Below are 21,159 nucleotides of genomic sequence, written 5' to 3' on the forward strand. Positions count from 1 at the left end.
TTGTTTTTTATTGAATAAAAATAATATTTTTTAATATTTTGGGTCAGATCGGATTGAGTTCATGTTATATCTCAAAAAGTCAAATTGGATTCGAGTCGGGTTGAGAGGAGGATATATATTTTTCGGGTCGGATGAAAGATATAAAATTTTCGAGCCGAGTCTGATTGACTGAAACCCGACCCATGTCCATCCCTAGTTATATATATTTTAGAGCCAAATTCATCTTTTGAAGGAAAAAATGGGAATAAACAATGAAATTTGGAGATCGAGTAGATCCCGTCAGTTTCTAAGTGCGGTTGCATGAATAATTTACGTAAGCTTTGAGTTTTGAACTCAATTTCTTTCTCCACTTTATTTAGCTTTGAAAACTGACCAATAATTCATTTAAGAATCGGAAGTTTAGGTAGTCTCTTGAGTATTAAAAATCACTTATCATAGCAAATTATAACGAGAAACCAAAGCAAATTTTACTCTCTCTCTATATATATATATATAAGATAAATCATTTGATACACCAGTATAATTTTTTCCTCAAACGGATTTAGTCCATCACTATTTGTCCATGTATATAAAAATTCACCGTCAATAGATCAGATAAATATATCAAATAATTATGGATAAAATACACTATAAACGTTTTGGTCATTAAATTTTAATTAATTTATAAAACAATTATAAATTTATCAAACTAATACAAAAAATATCACTACAATATTATAACAAGTGTAAAATTTAATAACTTCAATGATCATATTGTAACAGTGATAAAATTTAGTGATTATTTTATAACAGTTCTAACAAATTTAATGGTCATTTTATAATTTTTAAAAACTCAGTGACTAAACCGTTCAATGACTTTTATAGCCAATCCACCGAAGTGCATGAACAGAAAAACTCTAGAATTTAACCGTAACATGAGCAATAAAGAGTTAGTTTCACCTAATATATGAGTTGGCCAAACAATAATGAAATCCAGTAATTCATAGTCGAAAGATCAAAGCCTACTCTACTCTCAATGCACGGTAATACAGTGAACAAACAATGCTTCTTTCCACGTCCACGCATTGAACATGTTTTTCCTTTCCCAGTATTCCATACACAACAATAAGTAATACTACATTTCGACAGAATAAGTTACCACTTACCTTTCCCATCATGAAAGTTGCATTGAAGAACAACAAAGAATGTGTAACTCGGAGGTCGTCATGTTCTTTTCAATAGGTATCCCAAGATGATGCCAATCAAGCCGACAAGAAACACGTACATGAAGGGAATACCACTCTGATTTCTCTTGGCATCTCGTCTCAAGAGTTCCTGCAGATCGAATTTTAAAATGTGTGGCAATGAAGCATTTTACAGAACTGCAGAGCACGTTATCTATTATTATTTTTCCCATCATCATGATGCACTTTTATAGCTAGTATATTAGTGATTGGTTCGTAATACCTTTAACCATTTTGCTATGAGTTGATGATCACAAAGATTTAATTCCAAAGTGAACTGCAAGAAACTCTTAGAAAATAGGGATTAACTTACCATATCTTGCTGAAGCTTGTTATTTTGCTGAATGGCAGCATTTTTCTCCTCGGTTAGCTTGGAAATGAGAGACTTCACCTGCAATTCGAAGCATTTTTCAGAATAAAAATGGCACAGAAAACCATCAATGTACACACTTATTTTCCTCCCTATTGGATAATTGCAGATTTTTAAAACAGCTTCAGTGACAGAAAAAAGGAACATTCCCACTATTAGCCAGCCACCCTTTTGACTTGAGTCATTAGAGGCGATGATTCTTTTAAAATATTTCAATTAGATCATTATCATATTATATCATGTACAAGAGGCATTAACTCTGCATGATGAGATATATAGAATTTATGATCTCATAAGGTGATAATGCCACATTTAAAGCTAGTCATGTTAGATCCATCCATACATTTTTCACACATCAAATGCACTTAAGAAGACAACACTAATAGTTGGATTTTAAAAGGGCCATCCAGCTTAAATGAACAAACTTCTACAAGTTTTAACTGGAGGAGGCTAGCATTCATGGGCGTTAGTTTATCCAGCTTTGGCTCCAATACCCAAATGCTGGGTGTGACGAGAAGCATTTTTTTCTGAATTTCTGATTAATTACCACTACGACAGGAAAATAATTCACTTCTTACTAGGACCCCACTCACTGTACATCGAAGTTAATTAAAAGACAGAAAAAGATCAAACAACATGAATTCCATGGGGTTTAAACAAGAAAATAAGTTTCTTTAGTGCAGCAAAGGGTATATTAAAATTGCTCTCTTCACACCAAGTATGTATGGCCTGTAAATACAGTTGAGATAAAGAGTGTGGAGGTTCGAGTCCTCTTCAAGGAATAATAGTCCTCTTCAAGGAATAATAGTCCTCTTCAAGGAATAATATAGAGAATGCTCATTACTATGATGGTAATTCATTTAAAGAAAAATGACTAAATGACAAACTCACAAGAAGATTCTGGCAAGTGGCAACTAAATGGATTTGAACGTAAAAAGTAGATATGCCTCCCAAGAGAAAAGAGGTGAACCCCATAATTAAAACATGATGACAAAACTACCCGGTGAATTAACACTCAAAATCAGTAAGGTCAGCTGCACCTTGCTTTGATAACAGGTGATATAGAAAATAGACTGAAAAGTCAATAAAATTTCCACCAAAGATGCATAAAGCAAGTATGATTACCAATATAATCAATGAATCCCTCAACTTATAATTCAGAAAACTAATCACACGATATTCCTAAATTACGCCAGTTATGCAAATGAAAAGGTCGACCATAAGCAACTACAAAAACCGCAATCATGAATGGCATTCACTTCATTGGCTTTGAGGGAACCTATCATTCCTTTCAAGGGACCATAAAATTTGAAAACCAGACTAGAAGTGCAAATAAAAGTGTAAGAAATACAGAGAGAGAAGTTACATCGGATGAAATGTCTTGAGGTTTATGCCGCTCAACAGGAGTTCTTGACACCTGCAAGCTCAATCATAACACCAAAGCACAACTCATTGATATATGAAAAAGAACGCATTGATGAACACTGAAAAACTCATTCAAAGTCGAGCAAAGCAAAGAAATACTCACTGATGAAAGGTCTGCAGCATTGAAGCTTCCATTGTCAGAAATTGATGCCCTAGGTGAAGAGCCTTCCTCAGATCCTTCTTGAACCGGGGAAGGAGGCCGAGGAGGTGCAACATAAACAACTCTCAACTTGCACTCTTCAACATGATGCCCGGATTCCTTATTAAACTAACACATTCAAAAGTAAACGTTAGCCCAAAAAAAAAACTCCAATTTTCAAATCAGCTTCAATAGAGTTTCTATAGTACCATCTCCGGAGTTATATCCTTCGTTGTAGCTCCAGGACTTGCAATCACACTCTGAAGTAAAAACTTGTCTTTGCATTGCATATCAAGAGGTGCTTCCTTTTGAGCTTGCATTGTAACTGAATCATAAATAGACCAATAAATCACCACGATAACAAGCGCTTATAATGTTAAAATAAAGCAAATAATTGCAATAAAATTAACACAGCAAGAAAACAAAAGGAAATAAACCACTAAGATTCAACATCAGCCATGATCAACTAAAATATTTGTCTTAGTTCAAATTTTGTGCAAGAGAGAGAGACCGGTAATGTTGCAAGTAGACCTAGGCAGCACAACTCCAGTATTTGGCTTCACACAGTACTTTTTCGGATTTGTCGTTTTGACCTGCAAAATTAAAAACATACACACACATGACACAACATAGAGTCAAAATCTTGTTATGTTTAACAAAATCTGGAATAAATTTGAGAATTAAAAAAATCACCTTAAAAGCCACATAACTATCGATCTTGTTGGACAAGGTTAGGGAGCATGAGATCTGCTTTCTCAATTCAACTAATTCAGGAACAAGAGACGTTTAAGAAATAGAAAAAACAGTTAAACGAACTCGAAAACTCAAACTTAAAACGACGAAAGATATGGATCTGGAGAGCAAAGCGAAACTTATTAAGATGCTTACAGGGAAACTGGAGCTCTTGAGGCTCGATGCTGAGAAGTTCGCCGGTGCTCATCGTGAACGGATCAGTCGGAAGTCCGCCGGTTAAAAAAGTGGCTGACAGGTTCCGGCGAGGTTTCTGGTGAACGGTCCTCCAAAGAGAGAGGAAGAGCGTGGGACAGTGAAGTTCGTCTTGGTCTCAGCTTGACTGTGGTTGATTCCTTTTTTTTTTTCCCTATTTAACAGTGTCATGCTGTTAGAATTAAGGGTATAATTGTCTTTTATTCTTCGGAATGCGAAATATTGAATTTTAAGCGGCAGTAGTTGGTGTGTTTCTGGAAACTTCTTCAAATATGAGTTGAATGAAATAGTGTTGTCGCCAAAAATTAAAAGAAAAAGAAATTGTAATAACACTTTAACCTATATTCGATCTATGATCAAGGATAATCGTAATACCATTTTCATCCATATTTCGATCTGCAATTAGGGCTTCATACAGGTTGAGCGTATTCGGATTTTTTATTCATTTAAATCTGACACGAGTATGATATCTTTTTATTTATAATTCGTATCGATTCAAATTTAATAAAATTTAATTTAACTCAAAATTTGATCTAATTTTTAAGATGAATATCAAATCAACTCGTTTAAACACAAATATATGCGAATGAAGTTTTTATTTTATTAAATAAAGTAGATACCTAGTTGAACAAATATAATAAATTATAGTGTTTTTCATCCTAAACTTGAACTCGATTTGACCTGATATTATACTTATAAAAATGGCTCAAATCGATCCAAACCCGATACGGTTGAGACTCGTCGGGTCCGAGCCAAATGTTTATCCTTATCTATAATCGACTAATCTGAATTATATATTATAAAAATTTATCATGGAAACAACTCTCCTAACTCAATTTAATATATTCTTACCAACAAATTCAAATTCCTAATCTTGTAAACAATATATGTAATGACAATACATATTCGTGACATCTACTACTTGTTAACATGAAAAATTATGTTTGATTATATAATTACCTCTAAGTTACTTTTAAATATATAAATACAAATTATGTATTGTCTACTACAAGAAATGAAATAAAATAAAAACATGAATAAAAATATTAGTTCACATAATATTTTTAAGGATTAGAAACCAACATTAGTTGTTGAACCAATCCCAACTTGCAGACATGGAGATAACCTCCACTCAAAACATCGATGCCTTTTACTTCACTTAGTTTTGCTAACTTCACCTTACTGTCAGTTTCATCGTTTGCATTTTGCAAAGACCTACTACAATCATTCTTCATACGATCATTATCCATCGCTGTCTTTTCTTTGGGATCGATCATTTTCCATGGCTGTGAATACGGGTTCACATGGTTTCGTTGAACGAGATCGAGATTGGTTCGAGCAGGAAGATTAAGATCGAGCGATTGGTTAGGGTTGTGATCGATGAGCTTTGGGTTTTGGTGAATGTGCTGCATTTGATGATCTTGAAACCTATGAAGTTGTGCCAATGATGAAGTGTCTGATGTAATGTAACATCCTCAATACCGAGTTAGTGACTAAATTATAAAATTTCGAAATTTGAGGATAAAAGTAGAATAGTTGAATAGTTAAATGATTTATTTGGGGATATTTTCTGAAAGTTGTTAGTAATTATCCAAATAATTAAAGAGCAAAATGGTCAATTGACAATAAAAGATATTTTATCCCCTTGAATAGGAGATAAAAACGCGGAAAGATGAAAACATTTCATCTTCTTTCTTTCTTCTTTCTTCTCCCGTAAGAGCTCAAAGGCAAAGGTAAGTTTCTTCATTATTTGATTATTTGTTCAATTAAAGGTTGAGTTTTGATCATTAGATGATAATTAAGCTTAAGGAAAACTTAATTTGTTCTAAAACAATAAGATGAAAGGTATAGGAGAGATTAAAGATTTTGAGTTATTGAATGAAATCTTGAAATAGAGTTGATAAGTTGAATTTGACTTGTCATCTATGAGAATAAGATGTTAGAAGTGTTAGAATTAAGTTTGGATAACATGGAACATTTGGTATGATTATTGATTTCTACATGGAGAATAGAATTTTGAGGTTTAAGATGAAATAAATGGATATAAATTAGTTTAAGTATGTATATTTGAGTTAAGAATATGAAAGAGAATGAAACATGAAGAATTTAAGTTGTTATAGTGAATTTTCGTGCATCAACAGTAATTTTCTGAGCTTGAACGAAAATTCCAGATTGTGCAGGGGGTACAGATTCCCCCCTGAGGGGAGTATCGATTCCCCCTAAATGAAAAATGGAATTTTGGTTCATTAAACCGGCTTAAGTTATCAACATCAAGTTTAAGGTTTAGGCTTCTGATAGTTGTTTTGAAATGTTATATTTATGTAGATATTGAGCCTAAACAAGTTCCGGAATAATCAAATGATTAGTATTGAAGCAAAGCAAGGCTAAGGTGAGTGCAATTTATTTTGTACTTAGGTTCTTGAAAAAACATTGGCTTGCGATGAGCCAATGATAGAGTTACTATGGTAAGAAGTAACTTTTAAAATGTTATGTGATTATTATGTGTGTGTTAGTATATAGAAATGGATATATATATATATATATATATATATACTACATGATTTACATGTTTACATGAAATTGCACTATTGATATATGTAATGTATTGGAAACATATGAGAACAAGAGATGACATGATTTGTAGGATGTATGAATTCATGAGTAAAGACATATTTGAATAAAATTTGTGTGCATTATATGTCATGTGAACATAAGAGGATAGAGCATGTTATATGATATGAGAATAAGTGATGAAACACAAATGATATATATGTTTATATGAATCCATGCAAAGTGATATGAACTATGTGACATATGAATATGAATTCATATGAAAAATGACATGAATTACATGAAAGAAACTACATGATTACATACATATGTGAATGAAGCTACGAGCTTATATGAATATGTGAAATGATAAATAATAATGCCCATGTTATATGATACGAGAGCTATAGGTATAGTTGACATGCCAAGAGTCGAGGGTTTCATAGGTCCTTCGGGACAATACAGTGGTCCTTTGGGACAATACAGTGGTCCTTTGGGACAATACAGTGGTCCTTTGGGACAAATTTCATATGCCACTCAGTGAGACTTATACGAGTTGTGGTGACAGCATTAGTGCACAACCTCAATGTACTTACATACATTCAGTTCTCAACAGTGTACATGGGCTAATAAAGAGATTAAACAAATATACTGAATGTGACATGTATATGTGAATTGTTATATGGAATAGATCACAGGATTTATATAATGGTGTGTTGGTTTGTTAATGCATGATACGTTATGTATAAGATTATTAAATTATAAGGATTAATGATAATGAATATAAAATGTTAAACGTGTTGATAAGGATATATGTGCATGTGGGATATGTTATAGAAATGATATATGTTTTATATGATATGATCGCAATAAATGTTCACGCATTTGATATGAATTATATGATGTTAAGTGTATTTCTTTATGAAATGTTTTATGGTTTCCATTATATGTTTATATGTTTATATGCTTCACTAAGTCATCGACTTAGCTTGTGATTGTTTCACACGTAAGTTTGGAAAGCGAAAAAGAGAATATTGATAAAAGTTATACAAGACAGGTTTGTTCCTCCTTTCCAAAGATCAGATCAAAAAAGAAATTAATAATATGTATTTTGTAATACTTATAGTGGTTGGCATGCAAACAAATATTTGAATCCGATATGTTTTAGTTTTAAACATATATTTGTAAATGGTGAATGAAAGATGATGAACGTTTTAAATTTTATGAATTTATACGTATTTTACAGAAGTACTGTAGTAGTACTATAGCAGGGGAATCGGTTACCTATTTGTAATCCGGAAATTTTAACATTCGGGGTACTGTAACAGGGAACTGTTCATCATTATTCATCAATGTTCATAAGGTATTGTTCATATCGTATTTTACTGTTCATAAATATGTTTTTACCTCAAAATTTTATACCAAACACAATTGAACAATATATGATCGTATTTTCTTAAAATAAGTTCAAATGTTTTGTTATTTTGTAAGAATATTGTTTTTAAAAGTTAATGTGACATCTCGGACGAGTACCCGAATCGGGTACGGGTTGGGGTGTTCCATGCAATGTTTGAAGTGACCCAATGACAACTTTTGTGCCCTCCCAATGCTTATCCCAAAGAAAACAACTGACGACAGATGGAACAATCGTGTACTTTCGATTTCCTTTTTGACATCGAGGGGGCTAATAGAGTGCTAGTTCCTTGATCGAAGTGGAAAGTGGTAGTCAATTTTGTCGGGAGGATTTTTTCGTGTGTGATGACTTTGTGGTTGTTGACGACAACTTCAGTGTTATCGATATGATCGAGCCTGGCTGCAAAGCATCCCTTAAATTTCTTATGCCTTGCTCTATGTCCACCCAATGCTTGATGTGAATTGAACACTTCTTTGCATATTTTGCACTCGAATACCCCTTTGGCAAGGCCTTTGGGTTTCTCTATGGTTACCCTACATGCAATAGGAGCATGTAAATTCATTGTATTCCTTTTGGCATCCTCTTATTTGTTGTCTGAAGCACAAGACTCCTCTGCCTCAACGTCAGCCACAAATGGATGAACCACCGTATTCGATAACATCATAAGGCAATTCGCGAGATCTTCCTCTTCACTATCGAAATCGCCCGTTTCAGCTCTTGACAATCTATTCCTTTTAGACCAACCCCTACCATACCCTCTTATCTTGTCGGCCGACCTGGTCGGAGACGACATGAGTGATTTGACGTTGTCTGATCTACACTTATCGTGCTTGATAAAAGATTTCCACGACGAGAACTCTTTCCCGCAATTCTCATAAACCCTACAACTCTTCAAATTATTAGAGTACGTCCTCGGCGAATACATAGGCTTGTTGTTATGTGCCAAATTCTCTCAGGGTTTCTTCTCCCAATCGTTAGCAACGTCGTCGTCAAGGCTACCGTTCGTGGCAGATTCCATGTACCCTCATATGCCCACCATAGCTCTCCCACACTGGAACCCTTTCTCGCAAATCTTACAAAAATGCTTAAAGCTCGATCATTGATCCACAATAAAAGCCATGAAGCCATGTGTTGAAAATAACAACAAGTTGCACCGAAAGTGCATTGGAATGGTAGGCACTGAATTTCGGTGCAATTTTTTTTTAATTTTGGGTAAAGGGATAATTATCAAATTGGTCCCCTATACTTTAGATTATTTACAAGATTAGTCCTTAAGCTTCAACTATAAATACCATAACCCATTTAGCTTTAAAATCATCCCAAATCATTTCTTTCTCCCAATATTGTTCGTAGCCAAGGAAAGCCGTCGGGAAAGAATGACAATGCTAAGTCCGGTGTAAAAAAGAAGGGGAGCAAGGAAAAATTGAAGTGCTACTTCTGTGATGGTCCTCATTTGATTAGAGGTTGTCCCGAGAAGCGTCGTCTTACAATCATCATGAATAGAATAGAAGAAGGATGTTGAAAACGTTTTGATGTTTCGATATAACAAATTAAGTATAAATAAATTTTAAGATTTTACAAATGATTTTCTAAGTATATTCGATTTAATTACTCGAATATCAAATTATTACTATAGGTCTTCAAGATCAATTTCAAACCTTACTAAATGTGTAAAATTGTGTTTTATACTTAATATATTTTTAAAACAATTTTCACAAAGTATTTTGAACCAAAATCAAGCCTAAAATCAAATTTTCAAAGTGATGCACCGATGCACCAATCCATGCATCGATGCACCATGGAATAAATTGAACATCGAATGCATTTCATGCATCGATGCACTCAGAGTTTTTATGAAAACATCGAATGCATTTGATGCATCGATGCACTCTGGCTATTTTGAAACATCGAATGCATTTTATGCATCGATGCACTCTTAGTGCACCGATGCACTAAGGGTCCAACGGTCAAAATATTTGAATTTTACACTTGATGCACCGATGCACCTTGGGTATGCATCGATGTACTGACGCTCCCAATTGATTTAATTAATTGTTTTCACACTTAAACGATTCTATTGACTCCGCTAATCATCCCCAACGTTCAAAATCATTTGAAGGCATATTTAAACAAGCTTAGAAGCCATTGATCAACAACAAGAAAACACAAGAAACAAGAATCAAATAGAAAGCATCAAACCTCAAGTTTGAGCATTTCAAGCCTATTTTTCATTCAATATTCATTTTGCTTTCAAGAACACTACTTGTACTCAATTGTATTCATTTTTTAGTGTTCTTTTCTTTGTTCTAGAATTGTGCAAACAATCTACCTTGTGAGGATTTTCTTGTAAGTTTGCAAATTTGTAATCTTCTCTTTGAGAAAGAGTGTTCTCAAGAATTGGGGTATATTCTTGAGAGAGTTGTAAGGTTATCTCTTTGGCCTCAAAAGAAAGAACAAATTAGTGAATTTGTTGGAAAATCCTTTGTGTGGATAACTAAGGTAGTGGACGTATACTTTGGTTAAGAAAGTCAAACCACTCTAAATCGTTGTGCAAATCTTTTCAATTTTCTGCAAAAGCTTCCACCAAAATTTTAATTGCCAATTCACCCCCTCTTGGCCAATTCTATCGATCGATTAACTCAACAAATGAGAAGTAGCGGGAATTGGTGCGGTCGTAAGTGTTAAAGCTACCAAGGATCGAGACGAGATAAGGCTGTTGATGTTGAAACAGCTGAACCAGGAAGAAAGCCCGAGATTACGAATATCCAAGCAATCAAGAGAAGGGAAAGACTCGGTGAGGCTATATATTCCAAAGTAGCCGAATCGAGGAGCAAGAGTGGTGCGACTATAAGTTCTCAAGTAGTCAACCCGGGATCGAAGCGTGACGAGACTGCGGGTGTCAAAGCAGTCGAGCATAATAAGGGACCCGGTGCGATAACAAGAGATAAAGTCGTCAAGCCGAGGGTGTAAAGTGAGCAAGTCCGCTCACAGTATGCCAAGATGAAGGCATTGTCCAAGTTGAGGCGTCTCAGGCATAAAGGGACACTTAAGGAGTATGTGAGTCGATTCAGAAGACTCATGCTCAAAGTCCCAAGTTTGACTGAAGAAGATGGATTCTTCACCTTCATGTTCGGATTGAAGCCATGGGCGAAGAGAGTGTTGGAGCGAAGGGAAGTCAAAAAGTTGTCTAAAGCCTTGACAACCGCTGAGTCTATCAAAGAATTTGGAATCAAGAAGAACAAGAATTTCAAAGCAAAGCCGAGGGTAGCGGCAAGAAATTCTGTGATGAAGGCAAGTAAGAGGATGAGGAATGTTGTTCCTCGAGTGGCAGAGAAAATCCACTCAATGATGAACCAGATGGTGAGTCTGGGGAAGATGTGTGCAGTCTTGGTACAAGTTCGAGTGTTAAAGATGCTAAGCCGAGGGTAAGAGTCGAGCAAACGAGGGGGCATAGACTTAAGATGCCAGAAGTGTTGCAAGATTACCCGAGGGGAGCCGAGCTATCCAAGGTGATGGATGAGCCCAAGATCGAGTTATCCAGAGAAGAGGACGAACCTAGGATCAAAGAAGTGTTGAGAGTTGGCTCAGTACGGTTCATTTCTGCCACGGCGAGTAGAAGCCAAGTGCAGGAGGAGTTGGTCATGTACAATAAGTTTGTCGAGCATGTTCGTGTAGAGAACATGGCTTCATATACCATCATGAGAGAAGGGACGAAGCAAGGGATTGCCAAGGATGTTCAAGTGAGGAACAATCCTTTAAACACTTGTAGACAAGATTCGAAGGGAGCCAAGACGTTGAGGGACAAGGCAACCACGGAGAAACTACCCAATAACAAGTGGGTTTACAAGACGATGACTACGGACAAACTGAAGTTGTGTTCAGCTTCAGTTGACATGCTACAGTAACAAGAACACAAATGTTGTTGCATTGATCGAGGTGTGAAGACATATTAAAATCAGTCTTCAAGTGGGAGATTGTTGAAAATAACAAGTTGCATCGAAAGTGCATTGGAATGGTAGGCACCGAATTTCGATGCATTTTTTTTTGAATTTTAGGTAAAGGGATAATTATCAAATTAGTCCTCTATACTTTAGGATATTTATAAGATTAGTCCTTAAGCTTCAACTATAAATACCTTAACTCATTTAGCTTCAAAATCATCCCAAATCATTTCTTTCTCCCAATACTAGAGAGCTTTCTTATGAGTGTTTTGTAAACACCTGTAAATTTTCTCTCTTTAGTAAAATATCTGCAGCAGTCTGGAGACGTATGCAAAATTGGCTGAACTCTGTTATCAATTTCGGGTATTATTTTTTCGTTTTTATTCTCACTAATCTGGTTATAGCCATGAACACCAAAACAAAACAAAAACTGGATTTTCGATGAACTGGCCAAATAAAAAAGTTGTATTGCATATGTTATTGTATAATGATTACTAAATAATAATATACGGTGAATAAGAGACTTTTTCTTCGGCCGTCTCGTGGTGGTGCAAGGGTGGCGCCGCCGTTTAATCAATTATTATTATTACAGAAAAGATAAAAAAGAACGTAGAACCAGTGAAGATTTTTGTTCTTCGTGGAAACATGTTGTAATAATATATACGATGAAATTTGCAGAGAGTGGTTCGTAACTGTCGTAGCTTATTCATGTCGCTCTTTCGAAGCCAAGCCAAGGAATTCCAACAAGTGCTTCGCCTTCTATGTTGGTTGGTTTAATCTGTTTTTCTGCATATTTTTATGTTTTCTTTACCCAAAAAAACCCAAGAATTACAATCATGCCCCGACTTTGTCCAAGGACATGTTGATTGTTAGCTATTATACCTATTAGAGTGTATTCTATTCGGTTTAATTCCATTTTTTTTAAATAAAATACGAATTAAATCGTATTGTTTGATTTTTAAAATTAAAATCAAATGAAATAAAATTCAAAAATATTAATTAAGTTAAGATTGATCTTACGATTTTTAACTCTTTAACAAACATCCACTAAAATAAAACTTTTAAGATGGATTCCATCGGATTGTTCACTTTCAAAGACTGCAGCATCTACCCAACAGCTCTAATTAATTTCCATTGGTGGTCGGTAATGGCCTCCTCGCGCAATGAACAACGTCGCCACCCTCTGCATGTCCCATGCATCCTCATTTTGGAAGCATCAAATCACATGCTTGTAGACCTCAAAGTTGCCCATTTACCACATTTACTAGTAATAGGCGAAGTAAAAAAAGAAAGAAAGAAAACTAGTAATAGGCGAAATAATACATATTAGACCTCAAATTTGGGCATGGTTGGTCCATGTAATGCTTGAATAGATAGCTCCACTCCTAATATTCGGCCCAAACACATTGACAAATTGTACCCGTGTATCTTAACCCGACCCATTTAGTGATATTTTTGTTAAGATTAACATTATTAAAAAATAAAAATAATATCAATGGAATTAAAAGAAAGATAAGTATTTTATTTATTCTTTTAGCTATTCAAACACATATTAATATTTAAAATAATATAAGTAGTTTAGTTATATTATCATTAATTATTTGAATCAAGATTAAAATTGAACAACTTGAACCGAGAGTGTCGTCTTCGTAATGGGACTATACAATACTCGTTTTGGAATATTTCATCAATAGGTTTCGAGGTTTTAAGAGAAACAAATTGGATTGGGATGATTCTTATCGTAATAAGTCTCTATAGTATCATATTGTACCAAATATGAATGAATTAATCAATAGATTAAAGTTAGATGGTTAAGAAACTTATTATCTTATGTCTTTTAAAATAGTTCTGGGAAATTACTTGTTTCATTGCTAATACGTGAAATGGTTAAGTAAAATTAGGAGAAATGGATCTTGCGGATAAAATTTAGAATTTGAGGATGGTGTTGAATTAATTAAAAGAATAGGTATGTTTTCACAATGATGGTTAAAGTCGTCTACGGCTGATTATGATTTTGCTTCAGTTTCTTTTACATTTTTTGTAACAATTTGTAATGAAATGAAAGTCAATGACTAAAATAAGAATCTTTTGTAAATAAACATTAAATCAATTTTTGGGCGCCTTCTTTAGATATGTTGCACGAACCCGTGACTTCGATGGTAAATGAATTGTTGTTATTTTTTGAAGCTTCGGGTTCAAACACTAGGAATGTTATGGGTGAGAACCTTTAATGTCAAAAGGTTGAATATTATTTTTGAGCATATATTTTCTTATATTTGCCCTAAATTAATCTTTAGATTTGCTATTCCATTTTATCATAGTCATTTTTATAAAATTTCATTTTAATCCTTATACTTTAATTTTTCTTTCAATTCAATCCTAATATACAAAAAAGGGAACAATATCGTCGGCAGTTTCTGACAATTTTATCAAAGTCGATTTCAACTGCTAACAACTTCACCTGCAACGTAGAAATATCCCTATTTCACTAATTAATCTGATATCATCCTCAAATCTCTATTTTTTCAACATCAAATTCTTTCTAATTGAGTCAAATAATTATCTCATACATGCATGGAAAGACATAAAGAAAAATCAATGAATCAATGATTGATGTATAAGGGTGTTGTGGTAGGGCATTGTTTGGTAATGACATGGGCAAATAGCAAATGCATGTGAGAACTTTGAGTATGACATGATGTGGTAGTAAAGACAAAACCCTCCCATGTTATTTCATCAGCTCCGAGCTGGGTAAAAGGGACCCCTCAATGGTGTCTGTCGGAGGTTGTACCGGTCTCACCATGTGGTTCCATGGCCAAACCCCATTCCATCTTCAATTTCAGGTCCGGTCTTAAAAGTCAACCAGCCAAGCTTGCTTCTAAATTTCTCCCATCCCTTCGTTCCTTCTTTTATAGTTTAACGAGTCTCCATTGTAGACAAAAAAAGCCTACCACAAAACTAGGATTGTAACCGAGCCGAGTCCGAGTATTGTTGAGCTCGACTCGATTTGAAAATTGAAAAATTGAGCTCAACTCGACTTGTGACCTCACGAGCTTAAAATTGTCAAACTCGACTCGAACTTGGAATATTCTCAAACTTAGTTCGATTGAAGCTTAAACTATAACTCGAACTTGAACCTTAAGTATATAAAAGACTTATATTGTATTTTTTTTCAAATAATAACATATAATATTAATATTATTAATAATTTAATTTTAAAATCTAAAAAAATATATTATTTTTTCAAGTTGGTAGCGAGCTTTTTGAGTCGAATATCAAGTAGTTCGTTTCCTCGTGCTCAAGTCAAGCTCATTCAATTCGAGAGTTGAACATATTTTTGCATCAATATATTAGTACTTAATAACTTTTTTTTTACTAGTCGGAGATGTCCGAATTTGAGATCTCAATGAATAGGAAAAAAAATTTAACTACTAAAGTTGTTTTGTTCGTGCTAGTACTAAATAGCTTCAATCATGGAGGGCGAGATTAATACATAATTAATGGTGAGATTAATCATGGTGGCTTGATGCTAGTAAGAATATGCTTGATTATTGAAATTGATTCATCCATGTTAGACACTCCAAAATTAATATAATTCATGATTAAAATCTCACCCAGTGTCACTATTCACCATGATGTGTGTGTGATTTCTTTTCCTTTTTTCATTTTAATATTTGTAATCTTTTATAGTAATCATTAAACCAACGAAATGGATGCAATTGTAAAAAAAAAAAAAAGAGGCAAGGGGTCCTCAAAAGAATTAAAATCATAAACAGAATTTTAATACGGGGACCAATTGATTGATCTCATTTCCCCATGAATGCATGTGAATTTTATTGGTCATTTTTTTTATTAATATGGTTCATCTTAAAGAGTAATGATGTCGAATAGATATTTGGAGTATGGACGGGTATGGGTTGGATTTTAGATTAATTCGATATGATCTAATAAGCATACATCATCTATTCAAAATTTGATCCGATTCGGATTTAGGATGATACCATTTAACTCAAAATCTGACTCATCTTTTAAGATGAAATTCGCATATGACTTGACACAAATATATATATATAAAATATTAATTTTATTCGATAAAATATGGATCGAATTGAAAAATAATTATACATAGAATAATATTATTGTAATTATTTTTAAATATATAAATAATTATATTAACTTTCGAGCCATTTCATATATTTTCACCATAAACATGAATCCAACCCGAACTCATAATCTAAAAAATCCAACCCATATTTGTAGAAAAAACCAACCCAATAGGATTGGATTGGAACACATCAAATTCAAGTCTCATACCCATCCCTAATTGGGAGTGTTCCATTCTCCTTATTTTTTAAGTCTAATAGCAGTTTAGAACCCTAGAGATTTAATTGTAATTTAAATAAGTAGCCACTCCCAAATTTTTGAGTTTGAAAAATTTAATAAGGCTATTTAGAAGTTAAATAAATTATCTTCTCTCATCAACAACCAGTTAGTCTAGTAGGATGAGTCTTTGCAAAACTCGACCTGAATTAGTCTGTCAATAGATCAGATCATATATAAAACTATTTTCCCAATATTTACTAACTTCTCAATTAAGTACCATTTATATGTATACTTGAACAATTTAATTGATTTATATATAAATAAATTAAAATTAAAATAATTTAAATTATAATGACTTGTTTTGATCAATTCGAATTCAAAACTAATTCAAAGGATTAATTTCTGAATTGACCAAAAGTAGAAGTCCATTTCACTTTTTAATAGATGGTCAAAGCAATATGAGGTATGTTTCTATTAAAAAATTTAAGGTCAGGTTTAGATGAAATTCACTCCGATATGATATTTAAGATTTTTTTATATTAAATTTATCGAATTCACGATGAAAAAGATCGATTTTTTGTTAAAATTTTAAAGTCGAATTAGAGTCTATTTATGCTTTCATTATATTGGGTTAAAATCAAATCAAAATATATTACATTGAAATCGATGTTAGGTTAGATTCAAATCAAACCTCTTAAATTATAAGTTTAGCACAACCCATCCCGTCCCAATATCATTTGTATTCAATATGAACAATTATTAATAAAATAATGGTAAAAGGGTACTCGAAGTCTCCATGCTTAAAAACAACTAAATGTAGTCATCAACTAAAAAAAATCTAATATAACCCTTTAATCAACGTTTTCTATCATTAATAAATGGCTCCGTTAATTCTTACATGAGTGCTCTATGTAATGTTGTTACAATGAGTAAATTATATCATTCATCATTTAATTATATTCTCTCTCTTATTTTGGTGACTAAACTTTAAAAGTTTTCAATTTAATCACTTAACTTTTGAATTGCTCTTATTTTAATCACCATGACATATTTTATTAATATTTGTGTGTGATGCGGCATTTATTATTATTATTATTATATTATTATATAATTAAAATAATATTAATTAAATTAAAATTTCAAATTTGTATTTAAATAAAAAATATTCTCAAAACCCTAAAGCACAAGCTTAAATAACATTTTTCTCTATATTTTATTTTTTCGCTATTATTGTCTTGTTTTTTTATGTGAGGTTGATTTTTGTTGTTGTTTCGTCATTTAAGATGAAAAACGAAAATGGTAAAAGATTAATTGAGATTGTGATTTAGGGTTTTGGAAAATATTTTTTATTTGAATACAATTTTAAAATTTTAATTTAATTAATATTGTTTTAATTATATATTAATAAAATAATAATAATAAATGTCATATCATACATAAATATTAATAAAAATATGTCATGGTGATTAAAATACGAACAATTCAAAAATTGAGTGATTAAATTAAAATCTTTTAAAGTTTAATCACCAAAATGAGAGAGATTATAATTAAATGATGAATGATATAATTTACTCGTTATAACAACATTACATAGGACACTGGCCTACTTTACGTACCATGTCAGCAGAAATTAACCGAGAAAAAAATCATTGATAAAATAATTACATTTAATTTTTTTAAAATTAAAAAGTTATATTTAAAAAATAATACAAATATCATATTAATATAAAAAAAATACAGTAACTCGGCGTGCCCTTTTGACTAAAATAATCAAATGAAATGAATATTATTTACACTCCAAAAGGCCAAAGGCAAATCTATTATAAAGCTACCTCTCCCTAATAACACCATTTTCGTACATCCTTCTTCACTCTACTTCCCTTTCACTTCCATTTTCATTTCAGATCCAAAAACAGACCCACATTTCCATTTAATTCACACATTTGTTCATCAAAAAGAAAAAAAGATCCGATGGGAGTGTTCTCCTTCACCGCCATAGCTTTGCCGTTGTTTTTAGCCATTTATTCCGGCGCCGTCAATGCCTGCCCACCGTCCGACCGAGAAGCATTGCTGAGTTTAAGTTCGTCGCTAAAGGAACCATACTTAGGCATCTTCGATTCATGGAAAGGCACCGACTGTTGCTCCAACTGGTACGGCATCAGCTGTGACCCCACGACTCACCGAGTCACCGACGTCTCCCTCCGCGGCGAGTCGGAGGACCCCATTCTCCAGAAACCCGGCCACTCCACTTCCGGCTACATGACCGGTTCGATCCACCCTTCTATTTGCCAACTCGACAAGCTCACAACGCTAATCATAGCCGACTGGAAAGGAATCGCCGGAGAGATCCCACCGTGCGTAGCGGCGTTACCGAACTTAAGAGTCTTCGATCTCATCGGCAATTCGCTGACGGGGAAAATCCCAGAACAGATAGGGAATCTCCAAAAGCTCACTGTTTTAAACTTAGCGGATAATAAGCTAACCGGCGAAATCCCAACCTCCATTGTCCAACTCTCGAGCTTAAAACACCTCGATTTAAGCAACAATCTCCTCACCGATGAGATTCCCGTCAAGTTTGGTAACCTCAAGATGCTGAGCCGCGCGTTACTGAGCCGAAACCAACTCACCGGAATGATCCCAACCTCCATCGGCAACATGTATCGGTTAGCCGACCTTGATTTATCCATGAACAAGCTGCGGGGTCAAATTCCACCTCAGTTGGGCAAAATGAAGGTGCTCGCAACGTTGAACTTGGACAACAACATGTTTTCCGGCGAAATACCACCGGCGGTGATGGGGAACTCCGGTGTGGGTATCTTGAACTTGAGCCGGAACTCCCTCGAAGGGGGCATACCGGACGTTTTCGGCCCGAAATCGTACTACATGGTGCTCGATTTATCGTTCAATAACCTAAAAGGCCCAGTTCCGAAATCGTTATCGTCGGCGAAATACGTCGGGCATTTGGATCTTAGCCATAATCATCTTTGCGGTGAGATTCCCGTCGGAATGCCGTTCGATCACCTTGAAGCTTCATCGTTCGACGGCAACGATTGTCTTTGCGGTAGTCCACTCAAGACATGTTAATACTGTTTTTGCTTATTATGGTTGTGCAAGAATAATATAGCTATAATTAAGATTTTATTTTTAAATGTGGGTGGGGGGATCAAATTGTAATGGAGTTTTTATTTTGGGGTTATTGTTGCTACTATTGAAGTATTAAAGGTGGTATTTTGTTATTACACTAAATTTCGTATATGTGTAGTGACATGGAGAAGTGTATTAATTAATCTAATGAGAGTTTACATTAACTGTATTACTTTTTGGATTAATTAATCATTACTTACAAGATATTCATATAATTTTAGATTTATGTCCATTTTAAAATAATTTTTAAATTTTATTTATTTCATAAATTTTAATTTGAATTTGTTGGCTATAATAATGTTACAAAGAAGAAACATTAATAACGACAAATAAGAATAAATAGTACAAAATAAAATATATTTATTGTTTTGTAATAAAAAAAACATTTCTTTAGAGACAATTTAATTCAAATCAGTGTTATCATAAAATAAATGTATTTTTTAAGAATAATATAATATCTATATATTCGTGTACTCAAATATGTGATGTGTTAAAACTTAAAATGATTACATTAAATCTAATCTAAAAACTATAATAGTAAAGGTATTGTCGATTTACCATTAAAATCGTATGGAATTCCAAAAAAAATTATCCAAATAATACATATGTTTATGTACCATAAACTCGTTTTAATACAAATCGAGTTAAATATATGAACGGTGACTATACACATGTGGGTCATAGTCCTTAGTTCTTTAATGAAAAAAATTATATTTAAACACCTATAATAAATTAATAATCGGTATTCTAATAATACGAAAATTCACTTGTATTAGTGTTAAAAATAATTTATTTTTATTTGTTTAATAATTTATTTTACCTTTTTATATAAAAGAATGGGTAAAATTATAAAATGATTGCAATTAAAAAATATCCAATTGAAATTAAATCGATTCTAATTTATTTAAACTTTTAAGGTATATTTCAAGATATGCCTAAGACTATGGTACAAAATACAAATTTTACGTGTAACCTTAAAGTTATGTTCCATTACTTGCAAATTTATTACTATTTAACATTGGAGTAAACGGTGGTTGAAATGAAATGAATTGAATGAAAAAGGGGACAAGCATTATTGCACCAATGGGGTCTCTTCGGTGTGCATAGACAGACGATACAAAAACATGATCCCAATAATGATTTGATTGGAGGAAAAAGATATTATCCAACTTTTTATTTTCCCTATAATTTGTGTATAACGCATAGAGATGGCAACGGTCGAGTTGAAATCGAATATAATTTAGAAAATATATAGGGTCCAGTTAAAAATATATATATTTCACTCGATCTGTTTCAATTTGAAAAACAAACATTCTTCATCTAAACTTGACCTAAAAAATATATATCATTCATTTGTTTCAAAAAAAAAATATATATATATATATACTTCATCCAAATCCAATTTTTTGGAGGATAAGCACGATCACATCTGACCCGACCGACATAAATTAAAGACCCAATTAAAAAATATAGAGGGAGAGAATATTATAACAATTATTCATAAATTTATATAAAAAAATACTTTATTACATCTGGATCGGGTCGTGTTGGAGGTTTTCACCTTCCACTCTATCTGAATTCGATTTTTTAATTAAAAAAGCTCGATCCTATTAGGTTGGTTAATGTCATAACCCGTCGTCTTCGGGTTAAATTGTCATCCCAAATAATGCACAACAAATTAGGAT

General features: G+C 33.3%; 2 protein-coding genes and 1 pseudogene across 2 annotated transcripts; 1 reads left to right on the forward strand and 2 right to left on the reverse strand.

The window, feature by feature from the left end:
- Nucleotides 1-918: 918 nt before the first annotated feature.
- LOC120188680 (vesicle-associated protein 1-2-like) lies at nucleotides 919-4,219 on the reverse strand. Its single transcript, XM_039192092.1, has 8 exons — nucleotides 4,046-4,219; nucleotides 3,851-3,921; nucleotides 3,669-3,750; nucleotides 3,367-3,482; nucleotides 3,122-3,286; nucleotides 2,960-3,010; nucleotides 1,537-1,614; nucleotides 919-1,314 (listed from the first exon to the last, which is right to left on the reverse strand). The coding sequence occupies exons 1-8, from the start codon at nucleotides 4,095-4,097 to the stop codon at nucleotides 1,204-1,206; spliced, it is 726 nt and encodes a 241-aa protein (XP_039048023.1). The 5' UTR covers nucleotides 4,098-4,219; the 3' UTR covers nucleotides 919-1,203.
- A 947-nt stretch (nucleotides 4,220-5,166) lies between these two features.
- LOC120188548 lies at nucleotides 5,167-9,186 on the reverse strand (annotated as a pseudogene).
- A 9,004-nt stretch (nucleotides 9,187-18,190) lies between these two features.
- Nucleotides 18,191-19,569, forward strand: LOC120189145 (DNA damage-repair/toleration protein DRT100-like). The gene has a single exon (XM_039192478.1). It carries the CDS (start codon nucleotides 18,302-18,304, stop codon nucleotides 19,412-19,414), a length of 1,113 nt encoding a protein of 370 aa, XP_039048409.1. The 5' UTR covers nucleotides 18,191-18,301; the 3' UTR covers nucleotides 19,415-19,569.
- The last annotated feature ends 1,590 nt before the right edge of the window (nucleotides 19,570-21,159 follow it).

Source organism: Hibiscus syriacus, unplaced genomic scaffold (genome assembly GCF_006381635.1).
Source record: "Hibiscus syriacus cultivar Baekdansim isolate YM2019G1 unplaced genomic scaffold, ASM638163v2 tig00116951_pilon, whole genome shotgun sequence".
In the NCBI taxonomy this organism is placed as follows: domain Eukaryota; kingdom Viridiplantae; phylum Streptophyta; class Magnoliopsida; order Malvales; family Malvaceae; genus Hibiscus; species Hibiscus syriacus.

What these genes read in the sequence shown, in the direction of transcription:
- LOC120188680 (XM_039192092.1), bottom strand. Translation starts at nt 4,097, where the DNA reads ATGAGCACCGGCGAACTTCTCAGCATCGAGCCTCAAGAGCTCCAGTTT. An exon ending in ATAGTTATGTGGCTTTTAAG is followed by an intron (nt 3,751 to 3,850) that starts GTGATTTTTTTA and finishes TTAATTTTGCAG; the next exon opens with GTCAAAACGACAAATCCGAA. An exon ending in CTCAAGACATTTCATCCGAT is followed by an intron (nt 1,615 to 2,959) that starts GTAACTTCTCTC and finishes TTCGAATTGCAG; the next exon opens with GTGAAGTCTCTCATTTCCAA.
- LOC120189145 (XM_039192478.1), top strand. Translation starts at nt 18,302, where the DNA reads ATGGGAGTGTTCTCCTTCACCGCCATAGCTTTGCCGTTGTTTTTAGCC.